Below are 24591 nucleotides of genomic sequence, written 5' to 3' on the forward strand. Positions count from 1 at the left end.
GACGTCAAATGACGCCTCGGGTCATGTGTCATGTTGTCACATGACCCCGCAGCGTCATTTAACGTAGCTCCAAGGTAGGTGGAGGGCAAGACATGGGCAGGCAAGACAAGGGGGCGCAGCAGCAAAAGTTTGCGCTCCCCTGATCTAGATGATCAGACACAGTTACTGGAACACGTGTTAGTGGGCTGGCAATACTAGACGACGGGCTATTCCTATATTACCAATTTGAACAAGTACACTTGGCTAGCCGACAAATATCCCACTGGGAATATATATTTTATACACAAACCTTCTGCTCAAAGTTCATTTCATCACAAATACGGACAACACTATACCCAAATCTACAGCACTTATATGCCATAACATTATAACCACACCATATACCCTTGAGTAAGGTGTTTAAGAGGAAGCAGTGAAACTACATGTGAAAACAACCTTTTGTTAATCTAAAAACAATCACCTAGCTTCAACACAAAGTCAATTTGTGCCCAAACTCTGTTTACAATTGGGGTGGAAGGTAAGAGGCGAAAATTGTTTCCTATTATAAAAGAATGTACTTTGGGAATGGCACAAACCTGCCCTTCCATGTGCTTTTACACGCATTACCCATAGGTATAGTGAGGAGTATTTTGAATTGCAATATATGCATGGACTGTATTCTAAATATGGCTGCTGTATCAATGATTTCCATACGGGATAATGGACTTTATGCTCACTAGTATTTATAGGCAGTGAGTAACAAATTACTAGTCTTATCCCCATAAAATAAAAGTACAGTACATGTTGGGTGTGCTATTGACATTTAGTGGGTTGCAAAAAAAGACACAAGCAGCTTTGTGTTTGTCCTGTTTATTCAATATAATGCTACTTTGTTACTTTGACATTGTCAGATTAATTTGTACATATTTAATGGCAGTAGCATTGCTTTTAAAAGCATTGAAGATCGAAGTGGCACTTATATTTCTGTTACCTGGTTTTTTTTTTTAAAGCATTTTTTTCCCACAGCCGGAGCACTCGGTTTCACCAGCAATACTTTAGCATAGTCTGGACTGGAATATGTGCAAGTTGACCTTTTTTGAATGCAGGTTTTTCTTAAGTGCCCCGTATTTCCAAGGACATAAAATGCCACTTTTGTTGTGTGCCCCAAGTTTTAAGTGTTCTTTTGATAGTGACCTTTGGGTGGAACAAAAGGCTGCATTACGTCCCAAAGGCTTTTAGAGGCGCAGTGCATCATCTGTAGGAGGTGAGCTTGAGGTCTGCAGATAATTTATCTCAACTGTATATTCTTTTTGTGCGTAATGTTGTCCATGGATTTTTGTTTACTGAGCTGAACTAGTTCATAGTAGGTTTAGCTGGGTACAAATTGTCCCATATATTTGTTTTGCGGAGCTCTGCGAGACCTTTCTTCATGCCTAACTTTGTCTGTGGGATGTCACGAACTGTGAGCTTGTAGTGCTACGTATATTTTATGCGACGAATAAAAAGACATTAACGTAAAAGTTTAGATACATTACATCACTTCAGAGTAGGGAAAAAGATACCTCTGTGGAAGTATTTGGCTACATTCAAATATCTGCAGGTGGAGAAAGCTACATGATAAGCGGCCTTAAAGCAGCAGTTCAAGCAATAATCTACATGTGTGTTTTTTTAATAAATCAGTTCTGTTCTATGAGAAAATACTTGTAGCATTTAAAATGTAAAAAAAAAATGTTTAAAGACATTTTTAATGTTTCTAATGTAGGAAGCATTTCCAAAGAGACAGCCCACTTCCCCCTTCTGATAGGCTCTGGCTCCTGAGCCCCGCCCTCTCTCTAGCAGTCCACCAATTGTATCTAGTAACTGCCCAATCATATTCCAGGAACTACATTGCCCACAATGCTGTGCAAGAACTGAATTAAATAGCCCTGAGCAACCGATTGATTACAGGAGAACGGATTGATCTTCAGCTTAGCTAATCACTTATCAGTGTGCAGATTGTATTGATGCAGATTGTATTGATGCACATATTGAATGGAAAATATATAAATATATATTTAAAAAAAACGCAGCTTTAAAATAATAAGAGGAACGTGTTTCTTCTTATCCAGTTATGTCTTGGCATACAGCGCTTCTACTGCAGCAATGTATTCTAGGTAATGACATGCAAATCAGCACTCGCAGTGTACAAACAGATTTGATTGCGAATATTATTTTATGTGGAAGTGAAAACAGCCACAAGTATCCATCATAAATGGATGCAATAAAAAAAAAAAACTAGTACAAATTGATTGGTATTCAATTGAGGGTTTTTGGCACTCCCTGACCGATACGTGTAATTTGAGAAGAGTAAAGAGAACTTGATAGACTTGAAATTGCGTATACCAGAGCCGATGTAACTCACCATCATCATTGTGAGATATAGAATTGTGGTTAAATTAAATTAGCAAAATGCGCTAGACTACTGGCCACCAAGTCTTTCTTTAATCCATACTATGTACCTTATTCTGTGAGGCGTGATAACGCAGGTGACGTGCTGTCGCATGAAAAGTCCCGTTGGGTTTAATAGGGCTTTTCATGCGATAGTACATCATCGGCGCTATCACACCTTACACAATAAGGGCCTATGTGTGACAAATAACGATACATTTGCACATGCATGGTGTCTGAGATTAGGTTTTGGAACCAGTGAGCTAACTCCAGTTTTCTGTGAAGTCCCTGCTCCCTTATTTTCAGTGTGAAAGAACAATCGCATTCAGTTCTGAAAAGCTTGTGGTACATGTACTATCTTTAAGCAGCTAATACATCAAATGCTTTGTGTTTAGTAATATTAAAAACATTGTGTATGCCCGATTTGGATTACAGAGCTGTAAAAGTTACTAATCCTCTGACTTTTTTTTAGTACTGTGTACATTGAAGATAGGCTTGAAATCATCTTAAATATTAATTATGCTATATTCTCTATAGTCATAAATATTCAGCATGTAACTAGTTAATTTAGTATTAAGCTAATAATTTTCCAAAATAATTTCTAACTTAATACTAAATTAGGTTTTAAATAAAGTTTTTTTTATTGTGTTAGAGGAGTCCGGACTGAAACTAAATATATCTAAAGCACAAGTTTTAAAAAGTAAATGTACATTTTTTAGGATGATTTCAAGCCTAAAACATACAGGACACCTGCAAGCTCATATTGAACCCCCAAAATAACCACAACATATATATATATATATATATATATATAAGCATATAAGTGTCACAGAGGAGTGCTACTGAGCATGGCAATATATATTTAAAACCAGAGACAGAACATAAAACACAGACAGAGCTCAGTGCACATCCAGTGAAACTTATACACGGTACAGTGCCTAAATATATATGTATAGATATCTATTAAATAAAATGGTCTTTTAGTTTAACATTTTGGCCAAAGTGTTGTAAGCCCCTGAGCCACTACACGGCAGACCACATATCAAGGGTCCCTAACACTAATATAGATTCTTAATAACCTGTGCATTACCAGGAAGAATGATTTATAATAAATCTGTCAAAATTAGTTGCATAGTTCTAAGTCTGATTGAAGCTTTTATTAACCTGTACATTACCAGGAAAAGCACTCTGTGATAGATTTGTCACAATCATACTGCAAGCATGAGATGTGGTCTGCCGTGTAGTGGCTCAGGGGCTTACAACACTTTGGCCAAAATGTTAAACTAAAAGACCATTTTATTTAATAGATATCTATACATATATATTTAGGCACTGTACCGTGTATAAGTTTCACTGGATGTGCACTGAGCTCTGTCTGTGTTTCATGTTCTGTCTCTGGTTTTAAATATGATTTCAAGCCTATCTTCATTCATGTTTTGCTTTTGAGCACTATTTTATGCCAAAATCATCTGCTGCTACACAGTATAATCTGTTCCTAACAGACATGTTTTCTTGTTCTGTGCATATAGCTAATGTAGAATTTCAGCTGTAAATACTAGTTAGAAAAAATGCTAAGTGGTATATAAAACTGTCAGTCACTAATAGTCCTGGGCTCTCACTGTCTAACAATGGTTTAGTGGGGTTTATTTTAATTTAATATGCTTATGGCCGTCAGTGGCATTACGTTGATTATATTTGATACCATTGGTTTTGGTGAAGATTTAAGATATGCTACTTAAATTAAATGTATTTTATTATTATTAAAAAAAAAAAAATAGGCTATGCAGAACAGACTCTTGCCACTGTTGCAAGATGTGAAGCCTTCAATTGTAGTTGCATGGTTTCATTCATACTACCGGGGACAAATAGAAAGTCAAGAGCCTTTATTATGTCTTTTCCCAGTGAACAGTTATGGGGAAGATGAGGAACTAACCACCTCTTCAGACAGTGATGAAGAAGTGTTTAAGCAGTTTCAGATCTCAGTATCGCGTTCACAGAGTTTTCGTTCAACAGTGTCAGAAAAAGCAACGCAAGCTGGCTCAGAGAATAAGCCAAAATTCAACCGCTTGCTATCAAACCATGAGGAGTTCAGCACAGAGGCATCAGAATGTGAAGGTATTTTTTAATAACAACAACAAAAAACAACCCCCATCAAGGTGTTTGTCTTGAATCTGCAGCATTCCTAAGCATGCCATTTAGCAAAACACTTTTTTTTTTTAAATTATTATTTTGTGCCAACTTCGCTTTTACTTACATCGGCCTTGCTGTGAGATTGAATGCTTTGAATAAAATCTACAATTCGGGGAAGATCTCACCTATGCCTTGCTTTGAAATGAGTCTAATTCTTAATACTTCCAGACTCCTAAAGCTGCTTTCATCTGCTGAAATTATCATTTATAATGCCTGGGGGGGGGGGGGAGGGGGGGTATCCTTGTCTGTAGATGTTTCTTTATTGGTGTTCAGTTGTAATTCACCCACATTTGGATCAGCCCATGTGGCATACCAGCTGTAAACAAATTGCTGTAATGCCTTTTAGGTGTATACTCTTTAAAAGAAAGCTTTTGATGACTGGTAGCTGCTTGATATAATTACTTTTGCTTTATACTGCATGGAAAACATATGCTGTGCTAAAAGAATACATTTCCTACCCGTGTACAGTATATGGCACAAACTTAATTTGCTTGGTTAAGTCCCACTTCGGGTCTTATGCATGACGTTTCCTTGCATTAGTCACAAAGCAACTATTTTACGACCTCAACAGGTTTAAATGAATAAGTCCTCATAACATATTTTTTTAAATAATATAATAATTAGAATACATCGACAAGGACAACAAACAGAAAAATTAAATATTTAGGGCAGGGGGTGGCCAACTCCATTCCTCAAGGACCACCAACAGGTCAGGTTTTCAGAATATCTCTGCTTTAGCAGAGGTGGCGCAATCAGTCCTAGGTTTGACTAAGCCACATTTGCTGAAGCAGGGATATCCTGAAAACCTGACCTGTCGGTGGCCGTTAAGTACTGGAGTTGACCACCCCTGATTTTTAGAGGAAGTAAACTCTGCCAGGTAGATTATGGTATGAAAGGTTCTGTAAACTCTATGCTGATTAGTTTAAGTGTACACAAAACACTTGAGAATCTGCACACTATCATTTCATATATCAAGAACTCTAAAGTTTGTCTGCTACAAGGTATCACAACCTCCAACAAACCTGCCCTTCTCCAAGGCCAATATGGCTACTAGAACTTTGAACGACGTATCCCTAACCTAATATCTGTTGATTTCATATGCTTAGATCTGGATGTACTCAGTTACCAATCATATAATGAAGATGACCATGTATCAGTTTGCTCAAGACCAGCATCAGAGGATAAGGCAGGTGAACTTCAAAATGTCTCAAGACTGGAGGCAGGTTCCACCTGCAGTATCAGTCATCAAGCCATGGAGGGAAGTCTGGAAATGGAAACTACATTTAGCAACAATGGTTTTGAAGGAAATGATGCTACTGACAGCTCATCGGGGTGGAGTCCTGAGGTAGGATGTTTTTAATCTTGTCCGGTATTTGAAAGCAAGAAAAATTGGAAACATCTGCCTGACAAATGTAGGAAAAGCTGAAGACAGAAATGTACTGTATTCATATTATATTTAATTACAACATTATTTTTTTGTTTATATGTCATCTGCTGTGTCAACACCACACTGCCCATCATCATGGTGATGATTTAAGATGTTTTACTGCCAGAGTGACAATATATTGAATATAGGGGGTCCATGTTAAAATGGTCGTAGAGCAAAAGGTGACACTGTGTGCTCAATTGTATGTCATTACCCATAATCCCTTGCCGACCTGTCAGACATCTGAATGTGTTCACAAGCGGTATTTTTATTTTTTCTCTGTAATAGTTTAAACTGTAAATTAGATTTTATAGGTCACATGCAGTATCAGGAATAACTCTGTTCCAACTACCTTTGGTGTTGCAAACCCAAGTGGATCATTAAACGTCAGATACATAATTATTTATACCGCAGCTGACCTCTTTTCTACTCTTTAAGCGACATCCTGTGTCTAATTTTTATTTAACAGACTTTCTTTATTTTTACCTTTTCATCACTAGTCTAAGTTCTTTCAAAACTAAAGCTGTCTCACATTTTAATCTGGTCTGTAACTGTTACATGCGCCTATAATATATATTATCTCTAACTGTGCATGCAATGTCTTGTACAGTATATAATGTTCACTTATGTAACTATGCATTGTAACCATATATTATTTGTAATCTTAACTCTATGCCCAGGACATACTTGAAAACGAGAGGCAACTCTCAATGTATTACTTCCTGGTAAAACATTTCATAAATAAATAATCACATAAGAATTGTAGTCGCACTGCATAGCAAATTCTCAGAACTTGCATAGCAACTATGTAACTCGTCAATGAATATGTACAATTGAGTCCATCGACTTCAACTCTTTAGTTTCTAGGTGAGATGCTTATGTAATGATGCACAAAATGTCAACTTTTACCAATTTTGTTACACAATAGCTCTTGCCTGATACAGCTTCATAGCTGTGAAAATGGTATCAGTTTCATATTTATTGGTTATCTGTCACTGTGCTGTATGGATTGAGCCTTTTGTGTATACATTTAGAAAGGTATCAACCATAGAAATAACTAAATACGTGTTTAAAATGCTAGAGAACAGTTTGCAGGGATCAGTGATTTACACTTTACGCAACTTCCTGACATATAATATTCATGAGCTCCACAGCTTCCCTACGTGATTTTCATCTAATAATTCATTATGAAAAATGCAAAAAGTACAACACATTTATTTCTTAGAACTTGGATCTCCTAAGCTACACTTCCTTTTTTTTGAGTACCAACCTTAGAACTCTATCTGTTTACTGAACATTTTGCCCTTGGATCATTACAACATGTAATCCTATTTAGTCTAGTTTGAGTAAAGATAACCAATCACCATGGAGACCATTGCATCATTGATATTCTGCCCTGTCGAAACAGAGTACATTCAAACAGATTGTCCCTTTGCTAGGAGTAAAACGATCTTTCTTATGTGTGAATTATTTCTTAATCAAGATAGAGTTGCTCTGGTCTCCATTTTCTTAGAAATTATCAGGTGATGAAAAAAACTTTCCTGTAACTAAAGCATTAGGGCTGGCTATGGAATTGGCTGCTTTTTCCATTTATGTTTTATGTGCAACATTGCATTACTAAAAATTATTCAATTAAATTATTTATCTTTGTAATTAAATGTCAAGTGGACAGTACAGTGGAAGAGACACGAGGTTTCATATGTTCTGCATGTTATGATTTCATCTATAAAGAACTTTTGTATTTATTTATAAAAATGTGTTACCAGGAAGTAATACATTGAGAGTTACCTCTCGTTTTCACGTATGTCCTGGGCACAGAGTTATAACAATACATGGTTACATTAAAAGAACAGAGGTTATAGAGTCAATTCACAGACATTTCATGGACAGATACAGTTGTAAAATAGGGTACAGGGGATAAAAGGGCTGGTGAGTTTCAGATTGAAATAGAGAATCTTTAACATCACCAAACGGCTCCCCACCTTTGGCTGTGCAAAAGGCTGTCCGCCTTTGGGGCGACGCAGATGTACACTGAAGGGGTTCAGATTAAATGCAGCTGCAAATACAAAGTTCTTTGTGTCCTCTTGGCTCATTAACATTCCAGCGGGTGGGGTTGACATTCTACAAAGTACAAGCAAATGTTAGCCCTTAGCACGCTGGTCCTGTGCAGAGGGGAGCAGCTCTTGGGGAGCCCCATCAGGCGTCTGGCTTTGGGGCGACGCAGATGTACACTATTAACTATCATGTGGATTCCTAAAAAGTACCACAACTTGTCAAAGCAAAAGATTTAGCCAAGTGATTCCCAATACAGGGTTTGTGAGGTATCGCCAAGGGGTCTTGCCCCTCCCAAGTGAATCCCAGGCAGTATAGTGGGTTTCAGAGCCAGTGTTGGGACTGCTCCTTAGCGTGGGTTGTTTAGCTGTGAATTATTTTGCACCCACAGTGGCAAGGCATTATGGAGCATTACTTTGGAAGCTTCACAGCAATTGAGAGCTGTACCACCCATGCTATCTGCAGACACTCAGGTGCAGTCTTTAGCCTTATTAAGCATGTGTTCTCCCCACGAGCTCAGGACAGGGGCAGGCTGGAACATTTTAGCCCATGGGGGCAAGCTCAACAAACTGGCCCAAGAACCAGGCGGCACGCACACCATATACACAGATGCGCACACCAAATACGCATGTGCACACCAGATACGCATGTGCACACCAGTTATGCATGTGCACACCAGTTACGCATGTGCACACCAGATACGCATGTGCACACCATACACAGATGCACACACCAGATGCGTGCAGCATACACAGATGCGCACACATCACACATGTACCGTGCACCACAGATACTGTCACGGTTGTGCTCGCCACAAACCGGGGCCGGACCACGTGGCTGAGGCTGGGTTATGAAATCACCGACCTTAGACCGTGCAGACTGGTCCAGAGTGCGAAGTTCGTAGTCAAACAGGCCAGGTTCAGGACTGGAGAAAACAGCATAGTCGGTGGACGAGCCAGGGTCAGAATTTGAGACATCAGGGGAATCGTTATCCAAGCGTAGTTTCGGCAACAGGAGGTCAAGTAGTTCCCACTTCAGCGTCATAGCTGCAGGGCGGGAGCGGGTTCTGTGCGAGTGGCGACAGCGGCCCATGGTACCAGCCTCAGCAAGGAGAAGGCTGACCGGAGAGGGCACACCGCCAGGCAGCACTGGTAAACCAGTGCTTCAGCACAGAAGTTCAAGCTGGTCTCTGCAATGGGAGAGAGAGCAGCAGGCCAAGGGATCCAGGACACAGGCTTCAGCGTAGTAGCTTCTGTAGGATACTGGAACACAGGAACGAAAGCAATACGCCGGAACACAGAGTCACAAGAGAAAACAGGAACTAACTCTGGAACACAATACACAGAGATTAGTACATAGAGATAACAAGCCAGGGGCTTGTGGCAGAACACAGGTAACATCCAGGAAGGATATGCTCGGCAGAGAGGGATTGTGGGGGAATGCAGTATATAAAGGCCAGCGGGCCAATCCCCAGAGGGGGGTGTGAGAGCACTGTTCCAATGACTGAGTACAAGGCTAGGTTGCAGTGATAGCCCACACAGCTGCTGTTGATTGCAAAGAGGGAATTAGTGAGAACAACAGCACCCTGCAAGGCTACGAGAAAAGCCAGGAGTGGATTCCTGACAGATACTAGTCATGTATTAGATACATATACATACATCATATATACACCATATACATACAGATGTAACCCACTTTACTGCATCAGTTGGTGTGTTACAATGAGTGATTTAACACGTTGGTCCCGCTGCAACACACGAGCCAACTCCTTTCCTCCGACCCAAAATGTTCAATTCCAACTGGCATGGGGGGCAATTTCCCCTTTGACCCCTCCCCATGTCAGCCCACCCCTGGCTCAGGACACTGCCTGGCATCAAACAGTTTAGTTAGCAATAGTCTGAGTAGGCAATACGATTTCTTAATTAGGGGTTCACAGAAATCTAGCAGAGGGTTCACAATGTAAGAGAGGGAACAATTGCTTTAGCTGATCATACACGTGGATTCACACAGCACATTGCTTTTATAATGCAACATTTTCACTTGGACTCATGTAAGGGTAATTTTATTTTAAATGCACATATTGTTTTTCACCACACAAACCCTAGTTGTTAAAATATAATGTTCCTCTTCTCAGGACCAGCAAGAAGCAAACAGCCTCCCAACTCCCAGCACCCATGTACCAATTTCAAAATGTGGTGATCTTGATGTCATACTTGATTATAAAGCTTCAAAACAAAAACTATCTGTAACAATAGTGGAAGCAAAAGGGATTCCAGATAAGGATCGCAGTGGTGTGAATACGTGGCAAGTTCACATAGTATTGCTGCCCAGCAAGAAGCAAAGAAGCAAGACTACTATTCAAAGAGGGCCTCTGCCAGTCTTCAATGAAACATTTACCTTCCACAAGCTGGAACTAGAGGAGCTGGCTAACAATGCAGTTCGATTTCGTTTGTATGCTGTGCGCAAAATGAACCGTGAAAAGATGATGGGTGAGAAATTGTTCTATTTAAGCCACATTACTCCAGAGGTGGAAATGAAAATGACGTTGGTATTGGAGCCAAGAAGCAACCTGAGTGTAAGTGTATGAAGAGATGCAGATAAGAGTTACATGTGCAAGATCTGGATTTACCTGTGGTCGTTGCTCTTACTGGTTGTGGTGTTATATCATTTTGTTGCATTAAAACGAGCTATAAAGGCAATTTTATTTTATACTTGGGCATTGGGTGAAAACCCTCTGGGTGACATTCTTGTTTTGGTTGCAGCTATAGCAACAGCAAGACAACCTCAAATGTTTTTAATACATATCAAAATGAGGCAATCTTTCATACAGCATTTGCCTGAATTAATGTAACGTTAAACCTCTGCTTTCATGATTTTGTGTTTTGTATGATATCTGTTCATTTGTCCCTGGATTTCGCTATTGATGTTTAGAACTTGCACTGTTTTGTGTAGATATTTAGCATTCAAAAAGTAACTCGTCATCTCCACTGTTATCTGAAATATGGATTTATGTAATTTTAAAATATCATGATCAACATCATCTGTATATAATGTTTATTTTGCTCAAGCTATTCTCCATGAGCAGTACTAGAACTAGTACTGTACATAGGGTTCTTTTTCTGTTCACATCTTCAGTCAGAAATGAAAAAGGGATCTGGTCTTAAAACTGGTGTACAATATTATCCTTTTTATATTCAAGCTATCACAGCCCATAGATAATTTAGTTTTCTCTAGATTAGAGATGAGTAAACCTGCGGATTTTTCCCGAAGTCGGATTTCACGCGGATTCTTTAAAATCCCTCCATGGGGCTCAGATTCTCGGATTTTGAAGAATCCGATGTCGGAATTAACGTAAATTTGGTCCATGGGATGAGTTTATATCAAATCAAACGTGAGGTTTTTCGGATTCGAATTCTGATTTTCGGATTCACATTCTGTTTTCAAATTCGCATTCTGTTTTCAAATTCGTATTCCGTTTTTCGGATTCGCATTCCGTTTTTCGGATTCGCATTCCGTTTTTCGGATTCGGTATTTGTCGGACAGATTTTCAGAAAAATAAAATAAAATGAATCAGCCTTTTTGAGCCTCAACCGCGAAAATCCGCAGCTCAAAAGAACTGGCTAATCTGCGTCGGATTTAGGCGGAAAATTTGCCTCTCTCTACTCTAGACTCAACTAGTGTAGTGTAATAAAGTGTTTATCGAAAGAAACCATAATCAATATTAATGTGTGTTTCTTTTTTCAAAAGAGTGGAGATTCCCAGTTCAGCTTTTCTGCAATCTCTCACAGTGATAGTGCTTCGTCCTCACAATCCTTGTCTCACGGCGGGGTGCCGGAGCTGCTGGTGGGGTTATCATATAACGCCACAACGGGGCGCCTTTCGGTAGAAATGATCAAAGGCAGCCATTTTCGAAATCTTGCCATTAACAGACCTCCTGGTAAGTGAAGCTGTTCATATAATTATTTCATTCAGATGAGAATGAATTAAAACGTACTTGTCCAATGTAAAACACGTATTTTCTGTGTTGATGTCAGTGTTCTTAAATTAAATGCTATTTATTATAAACATGTTATATACTGGATAATATCTTATGGGCAGCATTACTACTAGAGTACTTTGCAGTGGGTATGCAATGCATATTAAAGCTGCAGACCAAGCAACATCCTACATGTGTTTTTTTTAAATTTATTTATTTAAATAAATCAGTTCTGTACTATGAGAAAATACTTGCAGCATTAAAAAAAAAAACCTTGAAATTACATTTTTAATGTATTATAATGTAACAATTTTTTTTGTTTCTATTGCATCCCCTTCCTCTTCTGAAACAGGCTCTGGCACACCCCTTTTTGAGCCCTGCCCTCTCTCTAGCAGTGCACCAATTGCATCTAGATACTGCCTGGTCACATGATCTTCTCCACAGAACTTTGCATCTTTGGTTCTCTTCTACTGCACTGACAACCATTTAGTGAACCCGAGCTGAATCTTTGCTGATCGATCACAGGAGAACGGATCGATCAGCAACTTGGCTAATTACTTATTGTGTGGATTGTATTGATGCACATATTAAAGGAAAAAGAAATTAAATACAAATAAAAAACCGGCAGCTTAGATTGCTGCTTTAAAATACATATTTTGTAGCCCCCATAAATCAAATAAGCTTTTAAACCAGCAGGATCAGTTATGAAAAGTCCATCATGAGAGAGTTAATTTTTTTCCCTGTGAACATCAGTCATTTGAGTTCTGTATATTAACACCATATTGAGACACGTAAGCAATGTGTTCCAATTACACGATGACTCACGGGAATACATAATATTGTTTCCTATCTGTTGACGGCAGTGAACACGATGGGGTGACCTAATTGCATTGCTTTTTAGGTGACAATGCTTAAGAAATTACATGAAGTCAGCTAGAAGCAGAGGTAGTTTAACAACTTTATTTGCCAGAATGGGGTTTAAGTGTTTTTGTGCACTAAATAAGAAAAATATTCTTAATAAACTTCTCTGTTTATGCATGGCCCTTTGATTTATTGTTCAGCAACAAAAAAATTATTTGCATGCTGTTTTTATTTAAGTGTTAGATTTGTCCAGTGAATTATATTCAATATGTGTGTTTACAAAGGTTTCTGAAGGCAGTGTGTCATTTTAGCAGATTGTACAATCTTCATATTGGGACTTGCATACCTCAAGTCTAATTCAAGATCTCTGAGTTTATTCCCTTCAGTGCCCTAGTGACATACAGCATATATCAAGAAAAGTGCCACCCCAAGGGCCTTTGTAACATACACCGTATGTCATAGCCATTTGCTCATTTTTGGAGGCTGTGTGCAATCGATCGCATACCACATTGAAGGACGGTCAACTCCCTCTTCACATCTGTCTAGGCGGCCGCATCCCAGAAGAGTGGACACATGATCAAGAGGGTCCACAGCTATGGGGGTGGCATGACCCTCTGGCACCGAAAGGGTTAAAGCAGCAATCCACATTACTCATCCGTCACTCCCCTCTTTTATTTACAATATGGTAACCAGGGAGTCCTCTGGAGCGAACTGCCCCTATTATTTTTTTCAGCTCCAGGGACCCCTCTGTTGCCAAGATACTCACCTGTGAAGTAAATGGGTTTAAATCTTCCTCCAGGAGAAACAAAATGGCCACCAAACAGCAGGCCAGAAGGAAGCTCCAATGTAATCAGTTGCGACTTTCTATTGGACGGCCATTTAAATCCCCTAGTGAAAACCAGGAAGTAATACTGGTAACGTCACTGGTAAGTGATGGTTACCGGAGATTAAAATGCAGCGGTACCCATCATAAAAAAAGAAAAATGGAGTTAGTAAGGCGGGATTGCTGCTTTAAAGCAGCAAAGAAATCCAAAATATCTTCTATCTGTTATGAATAATAAATTGCAGAAAATCCGCAGGTCCATAGGTGCCTCCAGAAAATGTACCAATCAATAGTCATGAATTATATCAGAGGAATGAGCAACGCAAAGTATAAAGTACAGACCCAATGTGCTCCTGACTAAAAAGGCTACAGTATAACTTGTGGTGCCTGAGATACCAACCCCAAAAAGTGCATCTACTGCTCGAACACCACTTCTTGTCACATACAAACAGGTGAAGTTGTAATCCGCATACCATTCTGCTACAGATAGAAAAAACAAATAAGTGCGCACTAAAATATATACTTAATACAAAGTGTTAATTGTGATGTCAATTTAAATTTAAAAAAAACACACAACACCATGTGGAAAAGGTAAATAAATATATACCAATGTAGATGAGCATCTGCTGCTGTGTAAAGGGTAGCCCAAGACCCTAGAATCTAGTAACAAAAAAACAAACAAAGCGCACAACACTCATCGTGAAAAATGTAATAAACTATGTTTATATATAAGGTGTTTCAAGGTTATGCGTATATCAAGGTAGATTAATCAAGCATAGAGCCACAGAGTGGCAGTTACAAGCGTCTGTAACCAGGAACCACCAGAGCTTCACTCTCCTTTCCACCTACAGGTAGGTGAAATGCCAGATAATTGATGACTCTGCCACAGTCTCAATGTCCTGTAAATAGCGTCAATGCGCTTAGTGGATCCTGGGGAGTGGTTGTCCTTTGCTCGCAAGTAGTACATAGGTTCCTCTGCAGACCTCACTGTGTTTCCCGATCAGTCAGGCAGCGTGAGTAACAAGAAATACCATTCAACCTATATATTTTTATTATTCATGTTCCAAGGTGTATTTTATTGTTGTCAAACGGTTTGCTGAACACCGAGTTGATTTCCTCTTCTGCGCATGTGCCGCGCTGTTGCCTGCCTCTGTGGTTGCCAAGTGAGGTCTGAATCATTACTGGCAGAGGCTGTTACTCAAAGCAGAGCGGGCGCTCTGACGTCACAGAAGGGCCCGCGGGACCACGCCGTCACGCTGCCTGACTGATCAGGAAACACAGTGAGGTCTGCAGAGGAACCTATGTACTACTTGCGAGCAAAGGACAACCACTCCCCAGGATCCACTAAGCGCATTGACGCTATTTACAGGACATTGAGACTGTGGCAGAGTCATCAATTATCTGGCATTTCACCTACCTGTAGGTGGAAGGGAGAGTGAAGCTCTGGTGGTTCCTGGTTGCAGATGCTGGTAACTGCCACTCTGTGGCTCTATGCTTGATTAATCTACCTTGATGTACGCATAACCTTGAAACACCTTATATATATAAACATAGTTTATTACATTTTTCACGATGAGTGTTGTGCGCTTTGTTTGTTTTTTTGTTACTACATTCTGCTACAGGCCTTCCTTTTGTTTTAACTTGAACTGCGGTTTGAATAGAAGATATATCAAGAACATTGAATGAAAGACGCACAGAATAGCATGGCTGTATAATAGCACAATGATTCATGCAATAGGAAGGACCACAAAATAGAAAAGAAATGTAAGAAAATATCTTAGAACTAGTCCAGGGCTAAATTCATAATGCATGCAGTATGTGTTATTACTGCCACCATTATTTTCCCAGGGTCTGTATTTACTGTATGAAGAGAAATGTCATGATGTGGACACAACAGCTTTTATTTCATTGTGGAATTTGCTCCTCATTCATCACACACTCAGGTGTAACTTTGAAAAAGAGCCATGTGGCCTTTCATTGACTTACATAGGACTCTGTAGAACTGTGCTGCTCTAAAGAACTTTAATTACTGGTTTCACATATAGTTGCCCTAGTACATGGGTGGCCAACAGCAGTCCTTAAGGATCACCAACAGGTCAGGTTTTAAGGATATCCCTACTACAGCACAGGTGACTCAATCAGTGGCTCAGTCGTTGGCTGAGTCACTGATTGCTTGAACCACGTGCTGAAACAGGGTGGCCCATAAAACCGGGCCTGTTGGTGGATATTAAGGACTGGAGTTGGCCACTCCTTATCTAGCATATATGTTCCTTTTTTTACAATTGAGATCTCATTATATTGAACAAGTCAATCCGGCGCCATCTATAGCATGCAAACAAATTCCAAAAAGTCAAAGCCAAACATTTCACAGGGTATTAAAAATAATAGTGATACAGTATTAAAATCATAGTTAAATGTACATCAGTTCCCAGTTCGCCTTTTAGGAAAAATATTTCAAGATGTCGCAATCCCTAATTTTGAGATGGAAGTGTTTTCACACCCTAGGTGTAATTTCACACATTGTGTTTCTCAGTAAGAAAATGTGCAAAGTAACACATCAAACTGAAATAGAAAGGATCGACAAAACAGACAAGATAGACCCAGAATGTGCTCACCGAGTTCATGATAGTTGAAGGATAGTTATCTTATGAAACCGAGGTGCATGATAAAGTCCATCTTTAGAATTTCTTTAACACCACAGCAACATATCAAAAGTACTTCTGTAATGAATGTAGAGCAAATGAGTACTCATTTACTCTGCACTATCGCTACTGGACTAAGGCAGCTATTTGGTAAATAACAATGTTATAAGTAAAATAATACTTAATGAAGAATCGCAAACTGCCTCATTGTTGTCCAGATCACTATCAGGACAGGATTAGGAAGACCCCGGCAGGGCCAACTTGATGGCGCTGCCGTCTGCACTGAGCCCCGCGCTTAGAGGTCCCCGCGCTCTTCCCCACAATGAAACTGAATGCCGGGGAGAGCACGGGGTCTCATACCTGTCTGGCGGCATCTCACGGCACCGCAACGTCAGAGATATCGCGTCCGACTAGCTTAGAAGACCCTGCATCGAGCCCCGCAAAGGAACCCTGCCCAGCGTTTATATGATTTTTGTCATGTTAATACCCTCTTCTTTATGCTTTGCTCCACAGATACATATGGAAAACTTTGTCTTTTGAACTCTGTTGGCCACGAAATGTCCCGCTGCAAGACCTCCATTCGTAGAGGCCAACCAAACCCTGTCTACAAGGAGACCTTTATCTTCCAAGTGGCTCTGTTTCAGCTTACTGATGTGACTTTAATGATTTCAATTTACAATCGACGTAGCATGAAAAGGAAGGAGATGCTGGGATGGATTTCATTGGGGCAAAATAGCAGTGGCGAAGAAGAGCAAACTCATTGGCTGGAAATGAAGGAATCAAAGGGTCAGCAGGTCTGCCGGTGGCACACGCTGCTGGAATCTTGAATCGGCACTTTGGGTGCAATAAGGACCTACAGCGTATTGCACAGAAATAAAGGAGTTTAACTGATATTTGGAGACTGAATACATGTCCTTTGTAACCATTAGTATGATGTATTGCTCAGCACATCAGGTAGAGGGATATATTTTTTACAATGCTCGAATATTGTTGGTAGCCAAAATAGGTGTCAACTCATTATGAACTTTTCGTGCCACAAAAGCATCCTATACAAATTTGTTTACCAATGTTACAACAAAGGATGAAAAGAATTAGAATATATATTAGAATATATATATATATATCTATTGCTATTATCTTTATTATTGAGTTACCCATACAGCCTATCAGACAACCAATAGATACAAATATTAATTATACCCAGTGTTCGATAAATCACCCAAAAATCTACTCGCCACTTAGTCCCGCCCCCAACCCGGCCCTAGTCCCGCCCCCAACCACGCCCCTAGTCCCGCCCCCAACCACGCCCCTAGTCCCACCCCCAACCCCGCTTTAAAATAAAATACATTTAATAAATTCCTAGTCAGAACAACATTCGTTTTTGACATAAATGTATTTATTGTATTACATTATACTACAATTAGTCCTTGTTACGTGTGTGTGTGTAAATGTCGGATATAGAAATAAAAGCCAGATGTGAATGACTAGTTTCCTGAACCCCTTAACCAGTGTCTGGATGCCCCCGCTTCACAATATCTAAAGCAGCAATCCGGCCTGGGATCTTACCTGATCCGTAGTCCCTCAATGTCCAGGTACCCTCATTCCCGCAATGTTATACATTGAGGGGATGTGTTCCCTACCTGTCTTCTGGGTTAGGGGGGATTCCGATGTCTTCCGTGTGAAGCTTGAGTCAGGTCTGGAAGAAAGCAGTGTAGGTGATTTCGGTGTAGTATAGGGAAGTTAAGATATATAGGGTAAATAAGAGATCCAGATCCAGAATGTGAGAGAGAGTGTGGGAGTGGGGGGTGGGAGGGAAGAGAGAGACAGAGAGACAGAGAGACAGAGAGAGAGAGACAGAGAGAGAGGGGAGAGAGACGGAGAGAGACAGAGAGAGGGGGGAGAGAGAGAGAGAGGGGAGAGAGACAGAAAGAGAGAGAGAGAGAGAGGGGAGAGGGGGGAGAGAGACAGAGAGAGGGGAGAGAGACAGAGACAGAGAGGGGAGAGAGACAGAGAGAGAGAGAGGGGGGGAGACAGAGAGAGAGGGGAGAAAGACAGAGAGAGAGGGGGGAGAGAGACAGAGAGAGAGAGGGGAGAGAGACAGAGAGAGACAGAGGGGAGAGAGACAGAGAGAGAGGGGAGAGAGAGAGAGAGAGAGAGGGAGAGAGAGGGGAGAGAGAGAGAGGGGGGAGAGAGAGAGAGAGGAGAGAGACAGAGAGAGGGAGGAGAGAGACAGAGAGAGGGGAGAGAGACAGAGAGAGGGGAGAGAGAGAGAGAGAGAGAGAGGGGAGAGAGACAGAGAGAGAGGGGGAGAGAGACAGAGAGAGGGGAGAGAGACAGAGAGAGGGGAGAGAGACAGAGAGAGGGGAGAGAGAGACAGGGAGAGAGGGTGACTGACTGACTGGGTGGGTGACTGACTGACTGGGTGGGTGACTGACTGGGTGACTGACTGACTGGGTGGGTGACTGACTGGGTGGGTGACTGACTGGGTGGGTGACTGACTGACTGGGTGGGTGACTGGGTGGGTGGGTGACTGACTGGGTGGGTGACTGACTGACTGGGTGGGTGACTGACTGACTGACTGGGGCAGGGGTGACTGACTGGGGGGGGGGGTGACTGACTGACTGGGGGGGGTGACTGACTGGGGGGGACCTCTGGTGTCACACACATACTCCCATACACACACACACACTCTCTCCCATATATATATATACACACACACACTCTCTCCCATATATACACACACACACACACACACACACACACACACACACACACACACACACACACACACACACACACACACACACACACACACACACACACTCCCATATATACACACACACACACACACACACACACACACACTCCCATATATACACACACACACACACACACTCCCATATATACACACGCTCCCATATACATACACACACTCTCCCATATACACACACACACACACACACACACACACACACACACAAACACACACACACACACACTCCCATATATACACACACATTCTCCCATATATATACACACACACTCTCCCATATATATACACACACACACACACACACACACTTTCTCTCTCTACACACACACTGGAGGGGGGGGGGGGAAGCCGCGACCAGCACCACCACACTCCCCCCCCTCCCCCCGCTCGCGGGGACCTTGGGGGACATCCCCGCTTCCATCTCCTGCCACGCGGTCTGACACGGGAAGCGGGGACCTGAGGGGACAGTGGAGCACCGAAGCGTCTGGAGGCAGAGGGGGCCGCGGGTGTGAGTTTGGGAGGCAGAGGGGGCCGTGGGTGTGAGTTTGGGAATCAGAGGGGGCCGTGGGTGTGAGTTCGGGAGGCAGAGGGGGCCGCGGGTGTGTGTTCGGGAGGCAGAGGGGGCCGCGGGTGTGAGTGCAGGGGGCATGGAGGGGCAGCAGGACGGAGGCAGAGGGGCCGCAGGGGTGAGTGCAGGGGGCATGGAGGGGCAGCAGGACGGAGGCAGAGGGGCCGCGGGTGTGAGTGCAGGGGGCATGGAGGGGCAGCAGGACGGAGGCAGAGAATACTCACCGTGTCCAACGATCTGGAAAAAGAATGGCTGCTCATTGGGGGCGGGCTCATATAGAGCCTGGCCGCGCGCCCACAAAGCCTGGGAGCGCTCGCCAATCAGCTGTCAGGCAGGGGGAGTTTTTTTTTTTTTTAGCGCGAGCAGGGAAAATTTAAAAAAACAAACACGTGTGCTGCTTGGGCCAATATTTACTCGCCTGGAGGTTAAATCCACCCACCCCGGGCGTGTAAATGTATAGGATTGTCGAACACTGGTTATACCTGATATCATATAGTAAATTAGCACTGCATATATTGCTGCATGAAACACACGTCTTCGATGCCAGTATTTTTAACTACTTGGAATGAATTTGATACCAATTCAGACTGAATTATATATTTTCAAGAAGCATGGAAAGCAATAAAGACTTTGCTGTATAGGTGGGTGTGTTTGTTATTCTTTAATAATAGTTAAGCATGTTGATTTGACTAAATCAGGGCTACAAACCAAGCAATGGCAGAAATGTAAATGGAAAAATGGCAGAAATGGAAATGGAAAAATAATGTTCATAGATGCATGTCTTAACTTCTCAGCACACACCTCTCATTCATTTTTACTTGGGTTTTAAGATGCCCCAGTCGCCAATGTCTTGCATATGCATAACCAGGCATTATCATTATAGCATTTTAGCACAGACCCTGCAGGAGTTAACCGTTGAAATAAAAGCACCACAGAGAAAAATCTGATGCATCCTTTCCTTAGTGCCACCGCTCACTATCTCCTTGGTTACCAAATGCACAAACATAAAATTAGCTCTGCCGAGTTTCTATGTCCAAACACCATGGATACCAGGAGTGCAGGATGAGATGAGGCAGATGTTTGGTGAAAGGGTAATATGAGCATGAAGGTAAACAAGAAGATTGCGTTTTGTATAGATGTAAACGAGCGGTGCTTATAAATCTAGAACAGGAAGTAACCACATGGGCCTGGAAATATCTCTTGGTTTATACATTTTATATTTTGATAAATGATCAGTATATATTTTGTTCAGAACCCAGATATGCTGATTAGAAAGCATTGACACAAATGAGATCATATGTTTCCCTTCTTAACATGGCGATCCATGTGTACCAGATACATGCTGGGGAAAGGAAAGTGAGTGCTAGGAAGATCTTAAATTAAGTTTACACAGAAGTCAGGCTGTTGCCATGTTATTGCAACTTGAACAGGCATCACTAGGTGTACGTGGTGCTTTTGCAATGCATTGAAAGTTTTCTGTCATTGAAAGCTTATGCCAGGTGTCTAACCTCTGAATTGAACAATCTAGGATGCAAGAATGACAGGCAGACATTCTGAATGATCGGCAACTATACAAGTTTGTTTTCTATTAGCGCTGCTGTGATGATTAAAATAGCGCCAGAATTTGTAACTGTGTATATAGATGTATTGTATTCTTAGAAATGTTATTATTCTTTATGTGAATAATATATATATATATATATATATATATATATATATATATATATATATATGAAAATTTAAGCCTCAAGGATTTTAGATATGCATTAACAAAAGTGAATTAGAAGATATGTAAGAGAATGATTATGATTAATGCATGACACCTGTAATTAAGCAAGTAGTTGAGTAGGGTCTATAAGAAAGCTCAAATATTGTTGCAATAGAAAATGCCTGACGAAGCAGGTAGCGAAACGCGTTGTCATCAGCCACAGGAAGGAGATATAACACAGCCAGTTATTGCGAGATCTGATGAGATGCGAGCGGTCAGCTGACGGCATCGGATCGCCTGCTCAGTGACGGTGAGGGCTGGTTCCCGAGCAGAGAGATTGTATCTCTTTCATCCTCGTTTGTTGAGAAGAGCTTTTAAAGTGTGAGTGTATATCTTTAAATGTTTGATAAATTGTTTTATATTTCAAACGACACTCTGCACTATTATTGCACTGTCTTTCTATTTTGGGTGTAAAACTAGAGTACCCACAATCATTAACCCAGCAAGTCACTCCCGCTAAGATCAGAGGAGAAAACACACCTGGGGAATCCATCACAGTGGATCTAAGATTGCTTATTAACCCTTTGGGGCCATGTGAGGGTAAAATCCCAGAACTTTTCTAGATTTCCTCAAAATCAGCCAAACAATATTGCACATATTTTGTCTTTTTTATTTTTTGATTTACTTATGCGCTGACCACATTCCAAAGAAAATGACGAAATAGAGCTAAGAGGGCGGTTCATCTGGGTCCTGGGCTGCCGACTGGTTTTTAACACTATTTGTGTCACTATCACGTAGCTACTTTAATTTAGATTTTATTCTTGTGTTCTCGCATACACATACCGGTAATACACTCTGTATTGCACGTCATATGGTTTGCTTATTTTGTTGCAAATTATTTTTTATTTGCACAAGGAGCGCCTGGTGAATTTTTGCTTATGATCGTCAAGAAGGGAAGGGTTTCCACTCCATGGAACCCTAGTAACTTGGATAATTGTGCACTTGTTACAATAAACTATGGCGAGGAGATGAGTTGTGGGATTCCAGTGATAAAATCTGGATGTCAACTGTGGCTTGATTACACAAGATCTAGAAGTGGGTAATTGTATTTATCAACAGTCCTCACTCCAGAGGGCTTGGTAAAAATGTGAAAATTGAATGTAGGATCAACATTTCGGTCCCTCCTTGGAACTTTGACAAATGAGTGTGGACTATTGCTTGTTTTTCGGAACGTTGCTCTGCTGTGGACGTCTTGAGCACCCGGGCAGATTGCAGTGATACTAATTTGGTGTGCTACTTTGATCTTACTAATTGTATTTTCTGTCATCCTAACTAACAATATTTTTTCGAAATCGTATACACAGGCACAATATAGTCTGCATTTTTTTTTTTTTTATAGGCAAATAGTTTTTTTTTTCTCAATGCACTCCGCTGCTTCAGTGAAGGGGTTATAGATGCTTTAATAAAACCACAGGTGTCTTCGATGTTGTTTGTGTGGCCATGGAAATCCTTGTTGTAATTGGCAGCTGTTATTTATAGTAGGATGCTGATGTAAACTAAATAAATTATAGGAACAGGGCGCTGCAGTTAGTAATTACTTCACACAATTCTAATCAAAGATGGGAAAACTAGACCATATAATTAAAGTACATGGATGGCAATGATTTGTTGAGAAGAATTATGGGGACAAATATGAGTTGGCCAATTCACAAAAAGAATAAGCATTTTAATTTAAAATTATAAGCAAAAAAAGTAGAGCACTTTAAAAAGAAATATGCAACAGAAAGGTAAATAAAGCTAAATAGTATAGGCGCTGTATCAAGGTACCTTGGAGAGGGGCCCTGGTACAGATGGGTTCCTAGATAGACTTACTCAACAATATATCTAGATCCAAAATGGTGCCAGGAAACATGCAAATCATATCAAAAGCAAAAAAAGTTTAATCTCCTATTTACTCCCCAAAAAAGCAGCCTAGTTTTGTCTGTTTGTGATGGGTTTTTTTTCTGAATAACATTTACAAACAGCAGCAGATTCATATACAGATGCAGCCACCAGTATCCGATCACTTGCCTGGGTAAAAACGAAGGCATCTCACAGTAAATGCCTCAACATTTCTGTGAGATTCCTAATGGCCCATCGTATTAACACAGCAGGGGGTCCCTGCAGTCACTTTGAATGGGACTGCAGGAACCCCCCCCCCCCCCCCGCTGTGTTAATCCGATGGGCCATTAGGAATCTCACAGAAATGTTGAGGCTACTGCAGCAAGAGCTCACACTTTCGCAAAAAGCGCATCGCACAGCAGATGCTAATGCCAATTATAGACTATAGGGACATAGCAGCCTAGTACATACTACAGCACCACAAACATAGTAGCATAGTACAGCACCACAAACTCACCCTAGCAAACTAGACACCATCAACCACTCAATATGCCACTTTGTTCAGACGCAAAGTACATTTTCCTGTCTTGTCTCCAAATACTTTCTGGACAAGCTACCCGCCTATCTGAAGAAGCTCCTCCCCCCACCACATGCAACACATCACCTGAGATCTGACTCCAAAAGACTGTTCGCAAGGTTCAACAAAGAATCCGGCCGCTCCTCCTTCTCTTACCGTGCACTTCACAACTGGAACAGTCTACCGGAGACTCACATCCACCACCAGTTTGTCATTTCAAGAATTCAGTTGTCTCACATATTTATCAAGTCTGTAACTGTTACATATGCCTATAATCATGTTATCTCTGTCTATAAAGTGAATGTATATCATCTGTGTATTTAAAGTAACAATGTATTGGCACCATAACTGTGCCCAGGAAAAACTTGAAAACGAGTGGTAACTCTCAGTGTATAACTGTTAGAATAATTTCACTTATTCCTTGTTCATAAAGATTCCAATAGTTCAGAAGATTGTTGTTCAGCAGACAGTTAGTTTACACTTAGGCCGTAATTATACCCAAAGCGGCTCGCGGCGCTACTGCGCAGCTCGAAAACAAATTGTTACAATACAATGAAAGTTTACTTACCAAGCACGACGCGCACGCAGACGCGAACTGCAAGGCGGCAGACCAGGGAACAGACCTGGGATTTTGTTTTCTTCAGGCGACAGCCGCGTCACGTGAGTGGTTCAGGCAATGATGGCGAACTGCTTACAGCCACGCCTCCC

At 41.2% G+C, this 24591-nt stretch overlaps 1 protein-coding gene across 5 annotated transcripts in view; it reads left to right on the plus strand.

The window, feature by feature from the left end:
* The window catches only part of SYT16 (synaptotagmin 16), a 64642-nt gene extending 46479 nt beyond the window's left edge, over positions 1-18163 (plus strand). For 3 of the 5 annotated variants that reach the window (XM_075614855.1, XM_075614851.1, XM_075614852.1), the window contains 5 exons: positions 4309-4521; positions 5703-5941; positions 10209-10649; positions 11822-12011; positions 16890-18163. In XM_075614855.1, the coding sequence (XP_075470970.1) occupies positions 4309-4521; positions 5703-5941; positions 10209-10649; positions 11822-12011; positions 16890-17203 (1397 nt within the window). In that variant the 3' untranslated portion in view covers positions 17204-18163. The remainder of the gene's footprint in view (positions 1-4308; positions 4522-5702; positions 5942-10208; positions 10650-11821; positions 12012-16889) is intronic. The other 2 variants (XM_075614853.1, XM_075614854.1) reach the window with 1 other exon arrangement.
* Positions 18164-24591: the final 6428 nt, after the last annotated feature.

Source organism: Ascaphus truei, chromosome 9, assembly GCF_040206685.1.
Source record: "Ascaphus truei isolate aAscTru1 chromosome 9, aAscTru1.hap1, whole genome shotgun sequence".
Taxonomy (NCBI): domain Eukaryota; kingdom Metazoa; phylum Chordata; class Amphibia; order Anura; family Ascaphidae; genus Ascaphus; species Ascaphus truei.